Here is a 14,905-nt window from a genome sequence, read left to right as displayed (position 1 = left end):
AGGACCCACCTTGTCTGGGGTAGGGGGTTATCGACGACACCACCTATCTCATAAGCATTACCGACAGGATTTTATTGTTTTGAAACTTGTGTTGTCTCAGAGATATTCAGCTAGCAAGAGTGAGCATTGCTAGATAAACAAGAACGATGAGGTTTGAATCTAACTGTCATTGTAAATTCGGGGTATATATGGGGTATCGTTTGGCCTCTGGAATTTTTCAAGTATTTAAAATTGGGTTACCACTATAATATACTAGGTCTAAGGTGCACAAAAAGCCAGCAGAGGTTCCTTGTGAGCCTACAGCTTCGGAAGGGGTAGGTTTTCCCTCTGATGGAGTTGTGACGTGTCGTTCCTATGCTCGCCTCCAGCAGTAGTTAGAGGAATCCTTCGGCGGCCGCGGTGTTCCATGTAAGCGATGATGGCGATCACACAAACGAAAACAACGAAACCAAGTGGCAGGAAAACAGTTGTAGCTTGAGTATGTTTGCCTTGTTGGTCGTTTTGGGTGTTGAGGTAGTCATGGCGTTTTACATTCTCCGTGAACACAGTGTTCTCCAAGGGGGCAATCAAAGTCGTTAACACAGTGACAGACGCCAATTCGACACACACCTACGTTAAACAAGTCAGACTGTTATTCGCCCATACAAAGGTTCGCCGAAACGTTAGGCTGCCTGAACCACAGCATGAGTTTTGGCCTATTTAACGTCTATTGATCCTGACGGAGCTGAAGGAGATAAAATGGGAACTGAAATACACTGGGAATGAGATTTGGCACTGGAAATGGGATCTGGGCCAAATTTGACGGGCGGGGAATAACACTTGTACCAAGCTCATTCTCCCCGTCACCTTCAGTATCTTCTGTAGAGGTGACTCCACTTGCTCTAAGCTTTCTTATGGCATCCTAGTCTTTGCAATATTTAACAATTATTCAACGAAGTGGAGGTGAACAGTGGTGGATATTTACCGAGCCGCAAAGAGGCGAGGTAAATATTGACCAATTTCACTTACATTGGGGTGAATAATAGTATTTTTGTCACGCCGACGCACAGTGACTCGGCTCGGTGACTCCGTCTCAGAGCCCAACTATTCAGGGCACCTAACGGCCGGTTCACTCCGGATAAATTCCCGTTTTCAGACCTTACGAAGCACCACCTACTTATAGAAATTTGCAATTTGATTTGAACTGTTTTGAAAGAGTAGTGTTTTCTTTGGCGCAAAACCAGCTCAATCTTTTGAAGCATTATTAGGGTCAAATATGTGACTTAATTTTACTTTACCAATAAACCCTTTTAGATTCTTGGAATGCCAATTCGGGGAATAAGGTTTCGTTCCCTAACACGTTCTGTGACTTGTATTTTCAGTTATTCGAACTGATGATCAAAGTGTTATCTTGCTAAACTGAAATCACTGTCTTTCGAAGGAACAAAAATAACCTAGATGGGAACACAAGGAACATTCTGGTTAATATTTTGGTTTAAACTTCCTCGTGGGTCTCTAAATACGATCAAAACCTGATTTTGACGTACAGCCAGTTTGAAAAATCAAAAACTCTCCCTCTCTCTTTGTTCAGTTAAGGACATTTCAAGGAATGAGTACATTGTTTAAGGGATCAGTTGCCCATGAAAAGGTACACAGAAAGCTACGAAAAGCCAATGAAACGTTTTCAAAACCTATATTTTGTGAGTTTGGGGCGAAATGACCGGTGGCAAACAAAAATCTACGCGTTCCTCTACAATAGGAATCTCCACCGCAGTCGCTTTCATGAGTGCACGGCTCGCCACTACAGTCCGGGTGGTCCACGCATCTAGAGTGGCCACAACTTTCACCGCTTGAACACTGACTTGGGGCTACACAGTAATGGCCGCTGCACCTTGAAAAAGCACAAACTCTATCACCGCCACAGCAGACATACCCCGGTTGGCATGGAGGAATACAGGAATCGCCGACTAGGAAATCGAAGGAAACGAGGAGCAAAAGTATCACAACCAATCTATCGCGATTGTTCGAGGCTTGCATCGAGATTGTACCCATCGCAAACGTTTTCATGCGAGCCTCTTTTGGTTGCGGTGTTTCACTTTCACTTACTTGAAAAAATGCGAGGTTAGCGTTTCTGAGAAATGTTACGCTTCGTTGCTTTTCATTAAGACCTAGCGCTAGCCTCATCATTCGCTCTTTAAACAAAAGGTACCCTCAGTGCCCCTGGCACCAAGAAAACAAGGCGCAAGTCTTTACAAGAGCTTTCCTATGTAAATGGCGTTACTAGAAAGGAACTCATCTTGTGAGTATGAAACCCAAGCAAATACTATTTTTCACAGAAAAATCTACTTTTTATATAAGAGAAGTCAGAAAAGTCTTACATTTTGGTGGAAGATTCAGTTAACAGGGGAGTTTCAGTTCGTCTTGGTAACCGTTGTTGCTGTTTACATGATTTTCGTCCCTGGGTGGGTTTATCCATGTCCCAAGCGCTGTCACCCCCGGACGAAACACGACGCAAAATTCCAGAATTTTTTTCAGTCGCAGTAACCACAGATTAGCCCAACAAACCGCAAAATGTTTAACTTTCCTAAAATTGAGAGTTTTGTTTTTAATCGTTATCGGACAGTATATTCAGCAGCGTTCGTTTCGCCCAAGGCTCCCGGAATGAAATCAGTCATGTAAAAACTAAGATGCTCCACTCACGTAACCGAGGCTAAACAACAAGATGACAAAGAATATTAACGCAACGGTGCAAAATGGATGTCATTCCAATACATACGGTACGTCTTCCAGACGCCCAACTGAAAACCGCCAAGGCTAGTGGGCTCCCTGGATAAATATTATTGTTATTATTATTATTGTTATTATTATTATTGTTATTATTATTATTATTATTATTATTATTATTATTATTATTATTATTATTATTATTATTATAAATCAGAGCCTGCAACGCACTACGCAGACGTTCTGTGGCAAGTCACGTCACGCACTCCTGCCCACGTGGGGAGGAATGCATGACGTGACTGCGGAGAAGGTTAGTAAATCCAGACACAATGATTTTATACCAGGCTCTCGGGTTCCATGGCTTTACTCCAAGGCCCTACATAGGTGGAGTCACCATGGGGCACCAGGTTCAAAAGAACAACCTTCCCCAAAATCCCACCCCGATCACTCCCCCCCCTCCCCGCCCTTTATGGACCCTGTGTAATTATGTAGAAAAGGGACCTTCGAAGAGAAGTGATTGTTTCAACGAAGGTCAACTGCAAACATTATACTACTGTTTGTGACTGTTTTATTACTACATCTTAGACAAACTGAAGTCTTCAAAAAGACATTTAAATTAAAGCGTTTACTTAATGAACGTTTCACAATCCTGAGACCAATTTCAGTTTGATAACAGTTTAGTGAAACCAAGCTAGTCTGAACATCATTTCGCTTGTCTGTACAGCGAAGTCACGTGGGAATGATCCCTTACATCCCTTGTTGAGTTGTGTAAGTAGTACGCCCAGGATCCATACGAAATAATGCCACGTGACAAGGCCACAAGACTGAGCCCTCGTTTAATTTGTCAGCAGTATACTATGAGCAACCAAAATTCATGCTAACTGCGAAGTCTCCACATGATGTCAAGTGACATCGTTTCAAAACTTGACAAAACTTGGCTTGACGAGTCTTTGTTCGTAGGTTTAGTTACAAGCGAGTTCAAGTGACAATTTCATTGCCCCACATTGAAGAAGTCGTTGAAGTTGATTCTGAGCAGAAAGTCAGCTAAATGAGACTGATATCCTCGATGAACAAGCTTGCTGACCACTGTCAACAAGAAGAAAAGATCCATTACGTGATGTAATAGATCAAACACGAGGAAGAGTGTTTCCTCCGATTTCCCAACACCGAGAAGTAGGTTGGAAAAACGAGGCGCAGCCGAGTTTTTTTTAACCAACTTCGAGGTGTTTGGAAATACGAGGAAACACTCTTTTCCGGTGTTTGATATAGCTTCTCAAACTATTGATAATTCTTGGAGAAATTTGAAGCAAAAGTTCACAAAATTTTATGATAATTAAGATCACATTTCTACACCTCCTTCACGGTAGTGATTTGCTTTGTTTTGGCTTGATGAATCATTAATGAGTTTGAGAATTATAAATCCATGACCATATATAGTATTTCCATAGACAACAACAACAAAACACCCAAAAACATAACAAGACAAAACAATTTTCTTGCAAACACAAACCACACAACTGTTTCAAAATCGTCCGTTGGCAAGCCAAATCAACAGGAAGTATTTTACAGTCTTCTGGTGCTATTTTTCACGAATACAAAACTACGTCCCCGTAGAAGAACTGGTCCTTAACTTTTTTTTTCCGCAAGAATTCCAAGGATTTTTCAAAAGGTTCTTCAAAACCACGTTTACTTAACTATTTCAAGTGCTTTTTCCATACCTTGCAAACGCATCAACTTAAACACTGTCTTTAAGAGTGAAAGGAATTTTACCTGTGAAAAGAAAGCCCGAATACTCTTTGAAAGCCTTGTGAGTGTTGCACATGACGTCAAACGCGGGATGAGTCACGTGCCCCGTGCCAGGGTCTTGTTGCCATGGAGATGCCAAAAGCTGCGTGCGTAGTTTGAGTATGAGTGTGCCCAGATCAGAGATGATGGTCATAACAGGAGCGGCTTTGCGGCTGAGAAGTGAGCGGAAGATGGCTTTTCTTAAATACTCGGCGTGTTGATTGTGTAAATCGTCCAAGCTTCTCACCTAAAACAACACAAAAACGTGAAAACCAAAGTTATGACAAAAGATCCGTCAGGGCCTAGGGGAATGAAAAACAGTTGAGACAATTTCTCATTCTCCACCTTACATTAACCCCGTTTTCTCTAAACAACATTTAACAAACAGAAAGTACTGTTCTTGTATCAATAGATTTACACAGGTCGGTTCTGACGTCTTTCATAAAAAAACGTGAAGAAGAGTTTGAATACCTTTGTTGCCGTTCGTGGCTTTTCCACAAGCGGTGGCCATTTTCAATAATTTAGGCTCGGTCGTCTGCCGCGAGGAATGGGACCGAGTTGTCAAGGTTGGAATTCCTCGTAGCTTTCCAATCAACAGCTGAAAATAATAATAATAAAAAAAAAGGTTCCGAACGGTTTCCGAAGGAAACTCGATCTTTTTCCTCGCAAAGGACGAACGCCTAAACTATTCAAAATGGCTGCTGCTAGCCGAAAAAGACGCGAACAAGATCGGTCATCAATTTTTTTTTTCACGTTTCTGTTTTAGAGAAACTGTTCACGAAGCATGTTTCGAGTTCCTTCAATCTTCTACTGATGTACCGCAGATGAAGCGGCTTCGCTTCTCAATGTTCGTCGTAGATAGAAAGATTCCAAAGTGCCTCAACATATATAGCTCGTTGTACCTCAGTATGGCAACCAAGTCTGAAGGTACGAGTCTGAGTTAGTTAAATCGATCCCGACTTGGAAAAACTGAGTAATTCGGCCCCGGAAAAATTGAAACCTCGTTTTAGGTTCACATACATTGAGCAGTCCTTCCTGAAATTCTGACCACGTGACGTTGAGAATCTGGTTTGACAGGTATCCCTCAAGGTTATTTACGAAGTGCTGTATCTCGTGTCTAGAGAATAAACAATTGCAAGGTAGAAAACTTCAGGTTAAAAAGGAAGAACTTGATCATGAAGAATGTTTTTGAACGTTCTTAAGGACGGTGCCTACTATTGTTACTGCGCATACGTTCTGCGCATCTCGAGATACTCGGGTTTCCTATGGGTGCTGCCTACTAATACAGGGATAATTTTGCGCAGTTTAAAACTATACGGAGAAAGCAGAACTTAGCAAATGCTTTTGGTATCTCAAAAGAAAATTAGGGGTAACCATGCATTTTTCAGAGATAATTAAGCTTGAATTTAGGAAAAAATCCCATACATTGCTTTATATTTTGGCGCTTTTTAGAGATATTATTGCTTAATTATCTCTGAAAAATGCGTGGTTACCCCAAATTTTCTTTTTGGATTCCAAGAGGCCTTGCTAAGATCTGTTTTTCCCGCATAGTCATAAGCCGCACAAAAATACTTCGGTATTAGTACGCACCGTCCTTAAAATCTCCCTGTAGCTCATGTTGTCAATTTCCGCTGACTACAGTACTTTCACGCAGCGCTAATTATGCTCTGTAACTTTCGCGTCTGTGTACAACAGCTAAGTATTATGGTACCGTATTCAAATGAAACCTACTGATCAGCACTTTCCTGTGGTACTGTTTATTATGTTTTACAAGGCGACTCTAACCAAACCTATTTTGTGGATGTATAAATCCTACAGTCTCAACATTCAAATAAAAGCCACTGAGCAGCACTTTTCTGTGGCGCTGTTTATTACGCTGTTCGACGGTATGTGGACGAAATACTGAAGTGTGGCCATTCAAATAAAAGCGTTGTCGCACAGTTCATTGTGCCGTGCAACAAACTTGTAATTTAAGAGTCTGTGGATGATACCCTGGCGTTCTTTGCTACCACAGTTAGACAACTGCAGTGCGTTTTAATCCAGTGTTTAGCTAAATAGCGCAAGGTTTTAATGTGTACCTGAACAGCTGCAGCTGGCGAAGTTGTGGCGACATGGCCGCGTTTCGGGAACATGCTACAATGATAAATATCCTTGTCAGTATTTGTTAGCTGGCAAGAGAAATCGCAAACTATCATTCTTGTTTTCGTAGTTGAAAGAAACTTGAAGTTACTTGCCTTAGCTCCCACAAGTCTTCTGAAGCTCAGTGGTAGAGCATCCCAACTAGTTATCGGAAGATTTTAGGTTCGACTTCCAATAGGAGCACTTGAATTTCCTTTCACCTCGGCGGAAATCGAACCCACGACCTCCGGATCTGATCATCGGCGACTCTACCGACTGAGCTACAAGGTCAGACGGGGGGAGCAAGTCGTGGGTGCTACTGTTGGTAATTGCGCCAATGCGAATGTGAACAGCACAAATGAATGTTGAGCCGCAAACAGTAAGGACACAAATAACGAATCAGAGCATTAACCCTGTAGTGTATGTTTAAAAAAGTGCTCGAAAAGACCCATGAAATTCGCACTGAGCGTTTGCGTTAACAAGGGAATGGGACACCGCAAAAATCATAGTTGTGTCAATGGAAAAGTTAAAACAGTGATCTTAGTTTTGTTAACCGTATGGTATTATCTTTCAATGCAGGTGGCTAAGAGGAAATGAATTCCAACGTGGCCAATTTATTTATTTTAGAGAAGTCGCTAAAAACTGATTATACTTCATTCTTCCTTGGGGGAAACCAGGTAATATTTTCCTCCCCGAGTTCTTAGAGCAATGTCACGTTTAAACAAATATCTGGGCAGTTTTGAACAACATCCAACAAAATCCCCGTAATACAGCCCCTTTTAAAGGGTCAAAGGGGCGTGACGACACCTTCAACCGACAAAGACAAAAGCAGGCAGTGACTAAGCGCCTTGACGGACATTTAAGGCACAACAAAAACAAAATAGATAAATAAATAAAACAGCAATTGAACTTGATATCTCACCAATATGCTTCAAGTGAAACCAAATATCCCGCAAGACCCACGAAAGACGTTTTAGCCGCAACATAAATGAAAAAATCTGTAAAAAATAACAAATAACACCGCTCATTAAGGCTCTGGCAAAATCAGCTAACACCACTGAGAAAAATAGTAAAACTGGAACCCCAAAACAGACCCGTAACATTATTCAGCGGCAATGACATACCGTTATAGTGTATATGACGTAGTTAGTAACCCCTCCCACCTCCCCCTCGGGACACTCTATGAGTACAACTCAGACCTCCCATGAAGAACTTACCTTATTGTATCTGACGACTGACTTTTCAGTGATGACAATGTTGACGGGCCATTCTACTCTGTATCGCAATTCTAGGAAGTCCAACGTTCCCATTTCTGGAGAGGAATAAATATGAGGAAAAGAATGTAAGAGATAACCGAAGAATAACAGAAGGATAATGTTGAGCCACTAGCACTAAGGACACAAATGATGGATCAGAGATCAAATGCGGAGGTCGGGGGTTCGATTCCCACCGAGGTCGGAGATTTTTTCTTTGCCTCGTGCTATCTCCCATTTCTTTACTAGGGCCAACACTCATTGGGAAATTCATGGGTTCACTTTAGCACTTTAACATAGACTGCAGAGTTAATACTCTGATCCATCATTTGTGTCGTTAGTGCTAGCGACACAACATTCATGTGCACCCTTTTCATTGCCGTAATTACCACCATAATCACCCACGAGTTGCTCCCGCAGCAACCAAAAAATAAAATAAAATAAAAATAAAAGGAAGAAAAAAGGACTGAGTGATGAGTATTTCTGGGGCAAAACTTTCTATAGTCATCCAAGGTTTAAACATCCTCGAAAACAAAAGAGCAGATAGTAGGGACGAGGAAAAAAGTCGCAGCGGGCGGGAAGTAATGCGACGAAGAAAAGTAGAAAAGTACGCATTATTTCCCGCCGGCCTTTCGACTTTTCTTCGTTCCCAATAACTGCCCTTGGGTCTCCGAGGACAAGTTTTAAACAACTAACGTCAACAAAAATAAAAACATATCCAGGAAAGAAAGTCCTGTTGGTTTTCAGCAAACGAATTTACTACTTTACTATATCATTCAGCTGGTTCAAAAACCTTTCCTGCGCCTTTCAATAACATGTGGACTCTGAAGGTCAAGAATCAACCAACCGTTATGCTTTTCACTGCAGTCAATCACCGCAGCGGGGTCAAAGGGTCACATTCGTACGCTGTGATTGGCGGATTTTGATCCACTTTGTCGGTTTCTGTATTTTTGCGTTCAGCCGGTTATCGCCGTATTTATCATTGACAGCAGTAAAACACGCAAATCGTTTGTTGCGTTTGAAGTTCAGAGTCTGTATTGAAAGGTGCAGTATATGAACGCAATATAGTTTCCGTCGACTTACCGTTGGGTTTGAAGATATCTGGTAGCGTTCTGAGAGCAAAGGCGAGGTTTTGCGTATGCTCGATGATGTCGGAGTACACGGACAACTGAAGAGCCTTTCCCACAATGCCATTCAAAACTGTAGCAGAACACATCTCCCGTGGGGTTACCCCTGAGGCAAGCTATAAGACAAGACGAAAATCAAAGCCATTGGCTCTGTTCGATACTAAATGTTTTACAAATTACAACCTTGTAGTCCAGTTACAGCCAGCCCTGGTGATGGCGCACACCATCACCAAACGGACGCCGATCGAAAGCGGCAAATAGTTCAAAATTTTCCGAGAGTTATGCAAAGTTAACAGGTTAACACATTTATCAGCCATTTTAATTCAACAGTTGTCGTTAATTTGTCGTTCCTTTGCCAATAACTGGAAAATATTCTGGTTTAACAGTTAAAACGGTCTTTAAGCTGATTCCTAGCATGTCGAAAGATAGACGGTATTCTCTGCTATGTACTTAACACTTAAAGTGGCTTTAATTTGACAACATCAGTTAATCAGTTAATTCTTATGTTCCGTATTACAAGCTGAAATATCTTAGGCCACTTTCTCAATCTGTGAAAAAAAAAAAAGATCCCTTAAATTCTATAAAGGGAAGGTAACCCTCAAGAGATAATTTCTGGAATGAACCGTGCGGTTCACAGGTACCTTCTCAAACAGCTGGTTAGAGAGTGAGAGTGAAAACTCGCCGTCTTCCATGAACAGCAATTTCTTGAACAAATCGAAGTGCTTGTTGATGTGTTGATCGTCCATAAAGTACGCCACGATTGCTGAATTTACCAAGGATACTCTGCAGTGCAAAGAAATCAAATACATTTTCAGAACTCATTGCGCACAACTGTGAAGTCAAATGACCTTCTTGTCCAACCATCATAAACGGGAGCGAATGGATTGGAAAGGAGAAAGGAGAGACCCTGATAAGGGGAGACGAGATTAAGTAAAGGGGCGGGGGATTAAAGGGTGATAATAGGGGGTGGTCAAAGAAGGAGGTAGGGTGTTGAAAATCAGGGAGGGTTGTACGGGGGGATTAGGGCGTTGATCAAGGGGCGTGAGGGGTGGGGGGGGGGGGGGGTAAAATTCCCATACCCTATTTAATATGGCGAGAGCAATCAAAATTGCATGCAGAAGATTTTAGTGAATATCACAGATTCGCCGACTAGGGAGACCAGACAAATGCTACTGTGCGTAACGTAACGACTCAAATTGAAAAGGGAGAGAGGTCTTGCGATTGTAATGGTAAATTTCGACATTTGTTAATAAATCCTGAAAGTGGCAAAGTGCCCTCAAACGTAAAAGCACTGTTTTGTAAGCTTTGTACCTGGTCTAGTTTTAAGTACGCGGCCTGAAAAATCACTCTGTTATTAGAATATATTTAAAAAACTCACTGGGCAAGAACAGGGGCCATAACAGATCTCTGAAGTAATACCGGAAGTGACATCAGCTGTGCCGCGTCTGTATCCTCGTCATCAGAGCCTGTTGGGAAGAATGCAGCCTAATATTTCATTTGGCGTTTCTCCAACTGCTATAACGTGAAAGTAAAAGTGAAACCAGACATTTCATGGGGTTTTTGACTTGTTTTGTTACAAAATGGTAAGATAAGACCTTATGTAGCTACAAAATAATTCTAGAGCAACGAGAGGAAAGAAATCAACTCAATTCTTGAAAGGACCAACCCCTGATCTGCTCTAGCGCATTTTGGAAACAAAAATGCGAGAACTAGAAAAACGTTAGCCTAATACTCTTCAAGTTTCAATCCATTCCGATCTACTCTGTCTCTGGCCAGAGGCACTTATCGGCTGTTTTATTGCACTGGGGTGATAACTTATAACAAAACTAGACAATTATTTTATTGTTTCTGTATACAGACAAACTTTTTTTTAAATTTTAAAATGACATGAAATTCGCGTGATGCTACCCCTTAAAAGGGGCACTATCACGGCGATTTTGTTGTATTTTGGTCAAAAACGGCTCAAATATTTGACAAAGAACCTTTGTAACATGAAATTGCTCTTCTCAAACTCATAAATAATTCATCAAGGGAAACCAAAGAAAATTACTACCGTGACCGTGGTTTGGATATGTGGTCCTAATTACCATAAAATTTTGCCAACTTTAGCCTTGAATTTCTCCAAGAATTATTGATCATTTGAGAAGCCATATCAAACACTCGAAAGTGTGTTTCATCAGATATCCAAACACCTCGAAGTCGTTTAAAAAAACTCGGCTGCGCCTCGTTTTTTCAAAGTACTTCCCAGTGTTTGGATATCTGATGAAACACACCTTCTGGTGTTTGATATATTACTTATAACACCGGGAAGAAAATATGAAGGTTTTTCTCCTAGGAAGAACAAACCACAATAAATTTTTTAGCCCCTTCTCTAAAATACACCGGAAGAACTTGAAAGTTGCAATCCACTTCCATCCTAGCCATCCGCAGCCAAACATAATGAATAGTAGTTTCTGTGTTCTAGTAGGTTTACTGTTAACAAAACTAAACCATTATTTTAACGATTCCATTGAAACAAATATGTTTTTTGACTATTCATAGTGAAACTAAAAAAAAGTGATACTACCCCTTTAACGTACCCTCTTCTTCCGATGAGATCATAGTTCATCTGGACTACATCGAGTCCCTTTCTTCGCAGTCGAAAAAGATTAAGAAGCGAAGGACCAAAAACCTCGTGTGAGTGAACCAGACCAGGGGAGATCTGCAGTCAGGGTTCTCCCCAGTTCGCCCCCACCAAGCTTTTCCGCTTGTCACTTGCATGCGTTTTCAATAATTCAAGACTCTGTACGAGGTCTTTGCAAAGACCATGTGAAACACCAATTTTCATCATTACCAGTGAGTGGTTCTCTAATAAGTTCCTACTTTACAAATTGTTGGGTATCCTGTGATCAAGCTGGTTTAACCTCTAATAGGTTGGTGTGATCACATTCTTATTTACCTTGCAGAGATGGGAAGGTTCCTAAAGCACCTTGAAGCAGATTCGATGGCGGATTCTCGTCTGAAAATAATGACATTTCAGGTAATAAAGTAATGTTTACATTTCAAGCTCATCGAACTGTTGAGTATATGTAACCGGAATGACGGTTAGGTCGAGCAATCCTGTTCTCTTTTCTTCTCGCACTTGGATATCTTCATTTATGGGGGAAAAAAATACAGACGGTCAATTTGCCCGGTGCTGGCCCTTAATGAAACCCCTGATTATGCATCAAAGGAGTGTAACAAATCAAATGAATAAAAAGCACTTTTCTCATATGCTGAGCATTTTCTAATATAATGACTTCTTAGAACTGGTCCCTTTTACGATGTAACCTCACCCAACAAATCAAAGTTGTCCTGAAGCGGTTCCACCTGAGAAGCCATCCAAACATCCTCAAACTCTAACTGCTTCGATTGCGGCTCCAATTCTGCTTCACCTGAAAAGGTAAAGGAGTAAGATCAGACGAAACGGATTGTACATTTGGGTGGCCAACAAGGAAGCTTCAAATGGGTCGATTAACGATTTCTGAATAATAATAATAATAAAAAAAAAAGGCCAATAAAGTGCGGTTGAAAATAATATACTGCATTGTTACCAACCACTCTCCACCCCCAACACACGTGTTGAGACTATCGCGACGAATAGAACCGATTCTCTTCGACGTGTGGTCGGAAAGCTCCGAAGAACGCCGAAATTTACAATTGGTCCCAATCCTCGGCAAAGACAACTGCGTCTAAACTATTCAAAGTGGCCACCACTTCCAGAAAGATCGGAGCAAAACACAGAGGTAATCAACTTTTATTCATGTTCATGGAAGGTGCAACGAGAAAACACGGACTCCTACAATTTCTTAATACATATTCATCTGTGTAAAGCTTACCTTCAGTTTCTTTGACGTAATACATAATCTTTGTAATCTTCACTTCAGGCTCATGTCCGCGTGTTGACAACCTTGTCTCCCCTCCCCCTGTCCCCTCTCCACTTGGGTACATGATGTCTTGTATAACACTCGAGGGAGCAGCCCCGCGAGTGTGAACTGGTCCATGTATTTGTCCGGAACCCTCCCCTCCTGGGTACAAAATGTCCTGGGCTACGCTGTGGGGTGGGGTGCCACGAGTGTGCGAGAGAGAAGACGCTGTTTCCTTATCCATGCTAGGGTAGAGGATATCTTGAGCCACGCTAGGGGGAGGGGCCCCACGAGTGGTTTGCTGACTCTCTCCCAAAATTGTGATATCACCAAGAAGTTTCTGCACGGACGCATCTGAGGGATGCTGCCATGTTGACCTTGAACTGTGATGCAAAAGCTGCGCTTTGCTACTGTCTTCAGAAAGAGAGATTTGAGAGTCAGAAGGATGACCGTGTGGAGAAAGACGATGACTATGGGGGAAGGGCGTGTCCTCCGTGTTAGGGTACAAGAGAGTGTTCACGGATGAGTCACTCGGGTGCCCATGTTCTGAAGTAATAGTTTCAAAGTTAGCTTCTTCCACAGCACTGCCATGGTATAAGAGATGCTGTGCAGAGGAATCGGAAGGGTGCATTTGCGTGGATGGAGTCCTAAGTACACTGGACCCTGGTGCGTCGCTGCCTTTATATAAAATCTGTTGCGCTGAAGAGTCCGAGGGGTGACCCATCACCAGGACTCCAGCGTCCGAACCCGAAGGTTCGGTTACAATGCTTGAGGCCTGAGCATCCTGGCCTGGTGTTTCCACCGAGGGTGCGCTGGGGTAAAGAATGTTTTGTAAAGAAGAATCAGCGACGTGAGGCGTGCTTGTTATGAGAGTACCGTCATGTAAGCTAGAATCTGACGTCCGTATCTCCTCCTTGCTTCTTCGTTTTTCACCGTATAATGAAAACTGTATTGAGGAGTCTGAAGGATGTGATTTTGGAAGCGAAGAAGCGATCTTTATTTCACCATCTGGGGTCTCCCATGTTTTCCTTCCTGTACCCTCTTCCTTAAGTTTTTCAAGCTGAGCAGCGCTGTCGTTCGGACCATCCCAAGTTTTCCTTTTCAAGGCGCCAGTATTGCTTTCTTCAGACTCGACAGTATCGACTGTAGCAGTATTTGTTTCAGCACTGTTCATTTGCTGTTCGGACCGCAACAAAGCGTCCGTGCGCACGCCACTAGCGATAAGCGATACAAGACTCAGGCTTGGAACTGAGATCGGAGTTGTTGTTCTTTCTCTTTCAGAATCAGCTGCAGACTTTTCGTTAACTTTGTTCCCAGGCTGCGCAACACTCGATTCCGCGGTTTCAGCGGGGGTCTGGGCATCAGATGCTTGGGTCATTTGCTCTTTTAAGACATCCAACCGCGCCTGCTCTTGGGCCAGAAACTGGGCTCTAGCTGTGTCCAGCTGTCTGCGCCGGATGTGCCACTGTGCACGGAACTCTCTGTATTCCACTTCTCGGCTGAGTTCTTCGTAGTACTTGATCAGATCTTCCCTGAAAAGACAATTTAACATCAACAAGGTTTCACTTAAAGCAGGGACACGGAGACTGCCAGCTGGATCTAACTTCGTATATCCCAAATTCAACTCCTCCATAATTTGAAGATAGCCAATTGATACGCTCCTTAGCAACTGGGATTCTTAAAGCTGTTAACTGAGCTCTACAACTGAGCTACAGGAAACTCGCGGGGCAAGAAGCAAACGTCGTTTATACTAGCTACTAGGATTCGAATGTCGATGAGTGGTATATATGAAAGGAATATGATGTTAAGTTTTCAGGCTAATGAATAAAAAGATGGGTGTATTTTTCAGTCAGTAACCTAGCCATACTCGGAAAATAAAATACGAGCGCTCCCAACAGGAGTTGAACCTATGAACTTCCTTATGTCATTTGCAGCTGTTTCGACAAAGGTTGTCCAAAAAAAAAAGCGTAAAAGAGTACGCGACAATGCCGAAAAATAGTCTGGGAAATGCCCAATAAATTTCAATAAAAGCTCA

General features: G+C 42.2%; 1 protein-coding gene across 1 annotated transcript in view; it reads right to left on the bottom strand.

The window, feature by feature from the left end:
• Positions 1 to 3,254: 3,254 nt before the first annotated feature.
• LOC146457408 (gamma-tubulin complex component 6-like) overlaps positions 3,255 to 14,905 on the bottom strand; it is a 36,635-nt gene continuing 24,984 nt past the window's right edge. The window contains exons 20-31 of the mRNA XM_085091967.1: positions 12,844 to 14,402; positions 12,301 to 12,399; positions 11,925 to 11,984; positions 10,365 to 10,452; positions 9,628 to 9,769; positions 8,943 to 9,102; positions 7,824 to 7,918; positions 7,529 to 7,604; positions 6,567 to 6,621; positions 5,509 to 5,605; positions 4,474 to 4,735; positions 3,255 to 3,789 (exon numbers count right to left, since the gene is read on the bottom strand). Of these exons, the coding sequence (XP_084948093.1) occupies positions 3,695 to 3,789; positions 4,474 to 4,735; positions 5,509 to 5,605; positions 6,567 to 6,621; positions 7,529 to 7,604; positions 7,824 to 7,918; positions 8,943 to 9,102; positions 9,628 to 9,769; positions 10,365 to 10,452; positions 11,925 to 11,984; positions 12,301 to 12,399; positions 12,844 to 14,402 (2,788 nt within the window). The 3' untranslated portion in view covers positions 3,255 to 3,694. The remainder of the gene's footprint in view (positions 3,790 to 4,473; positions 4,736 to 5,508; positions 5,606 to 6,566; positions 6,622 to 7,528; positions 7,605 to 7,823; positions 7,919 to 8,942; positions 9,103 to 9,627; positions 9,770 to 10,364; positions 10,453 to 11,924; positions 11,985 to 12,300; positions 12,400 to 12,843; positions 14,403 to 14,905) is intronic.

Source organism: Pavona decussata, unplaced genomic scaffold (assembly GCF_977016875.1).
Source record: "Pavona decussata unplaced genomic scaffold, jaPavDecu1.1 SCAFFOLD_244, whole genome shotgun sequence".
NCBI lineage: Eukaryota > Metazoa > Cnidaria > Anthozoa > Scleractinia > Agariciidae > Pavona > Pavona decussata.
This window is presented reverse-complemented; position numbering and strand designations above follow the sequence as displayed.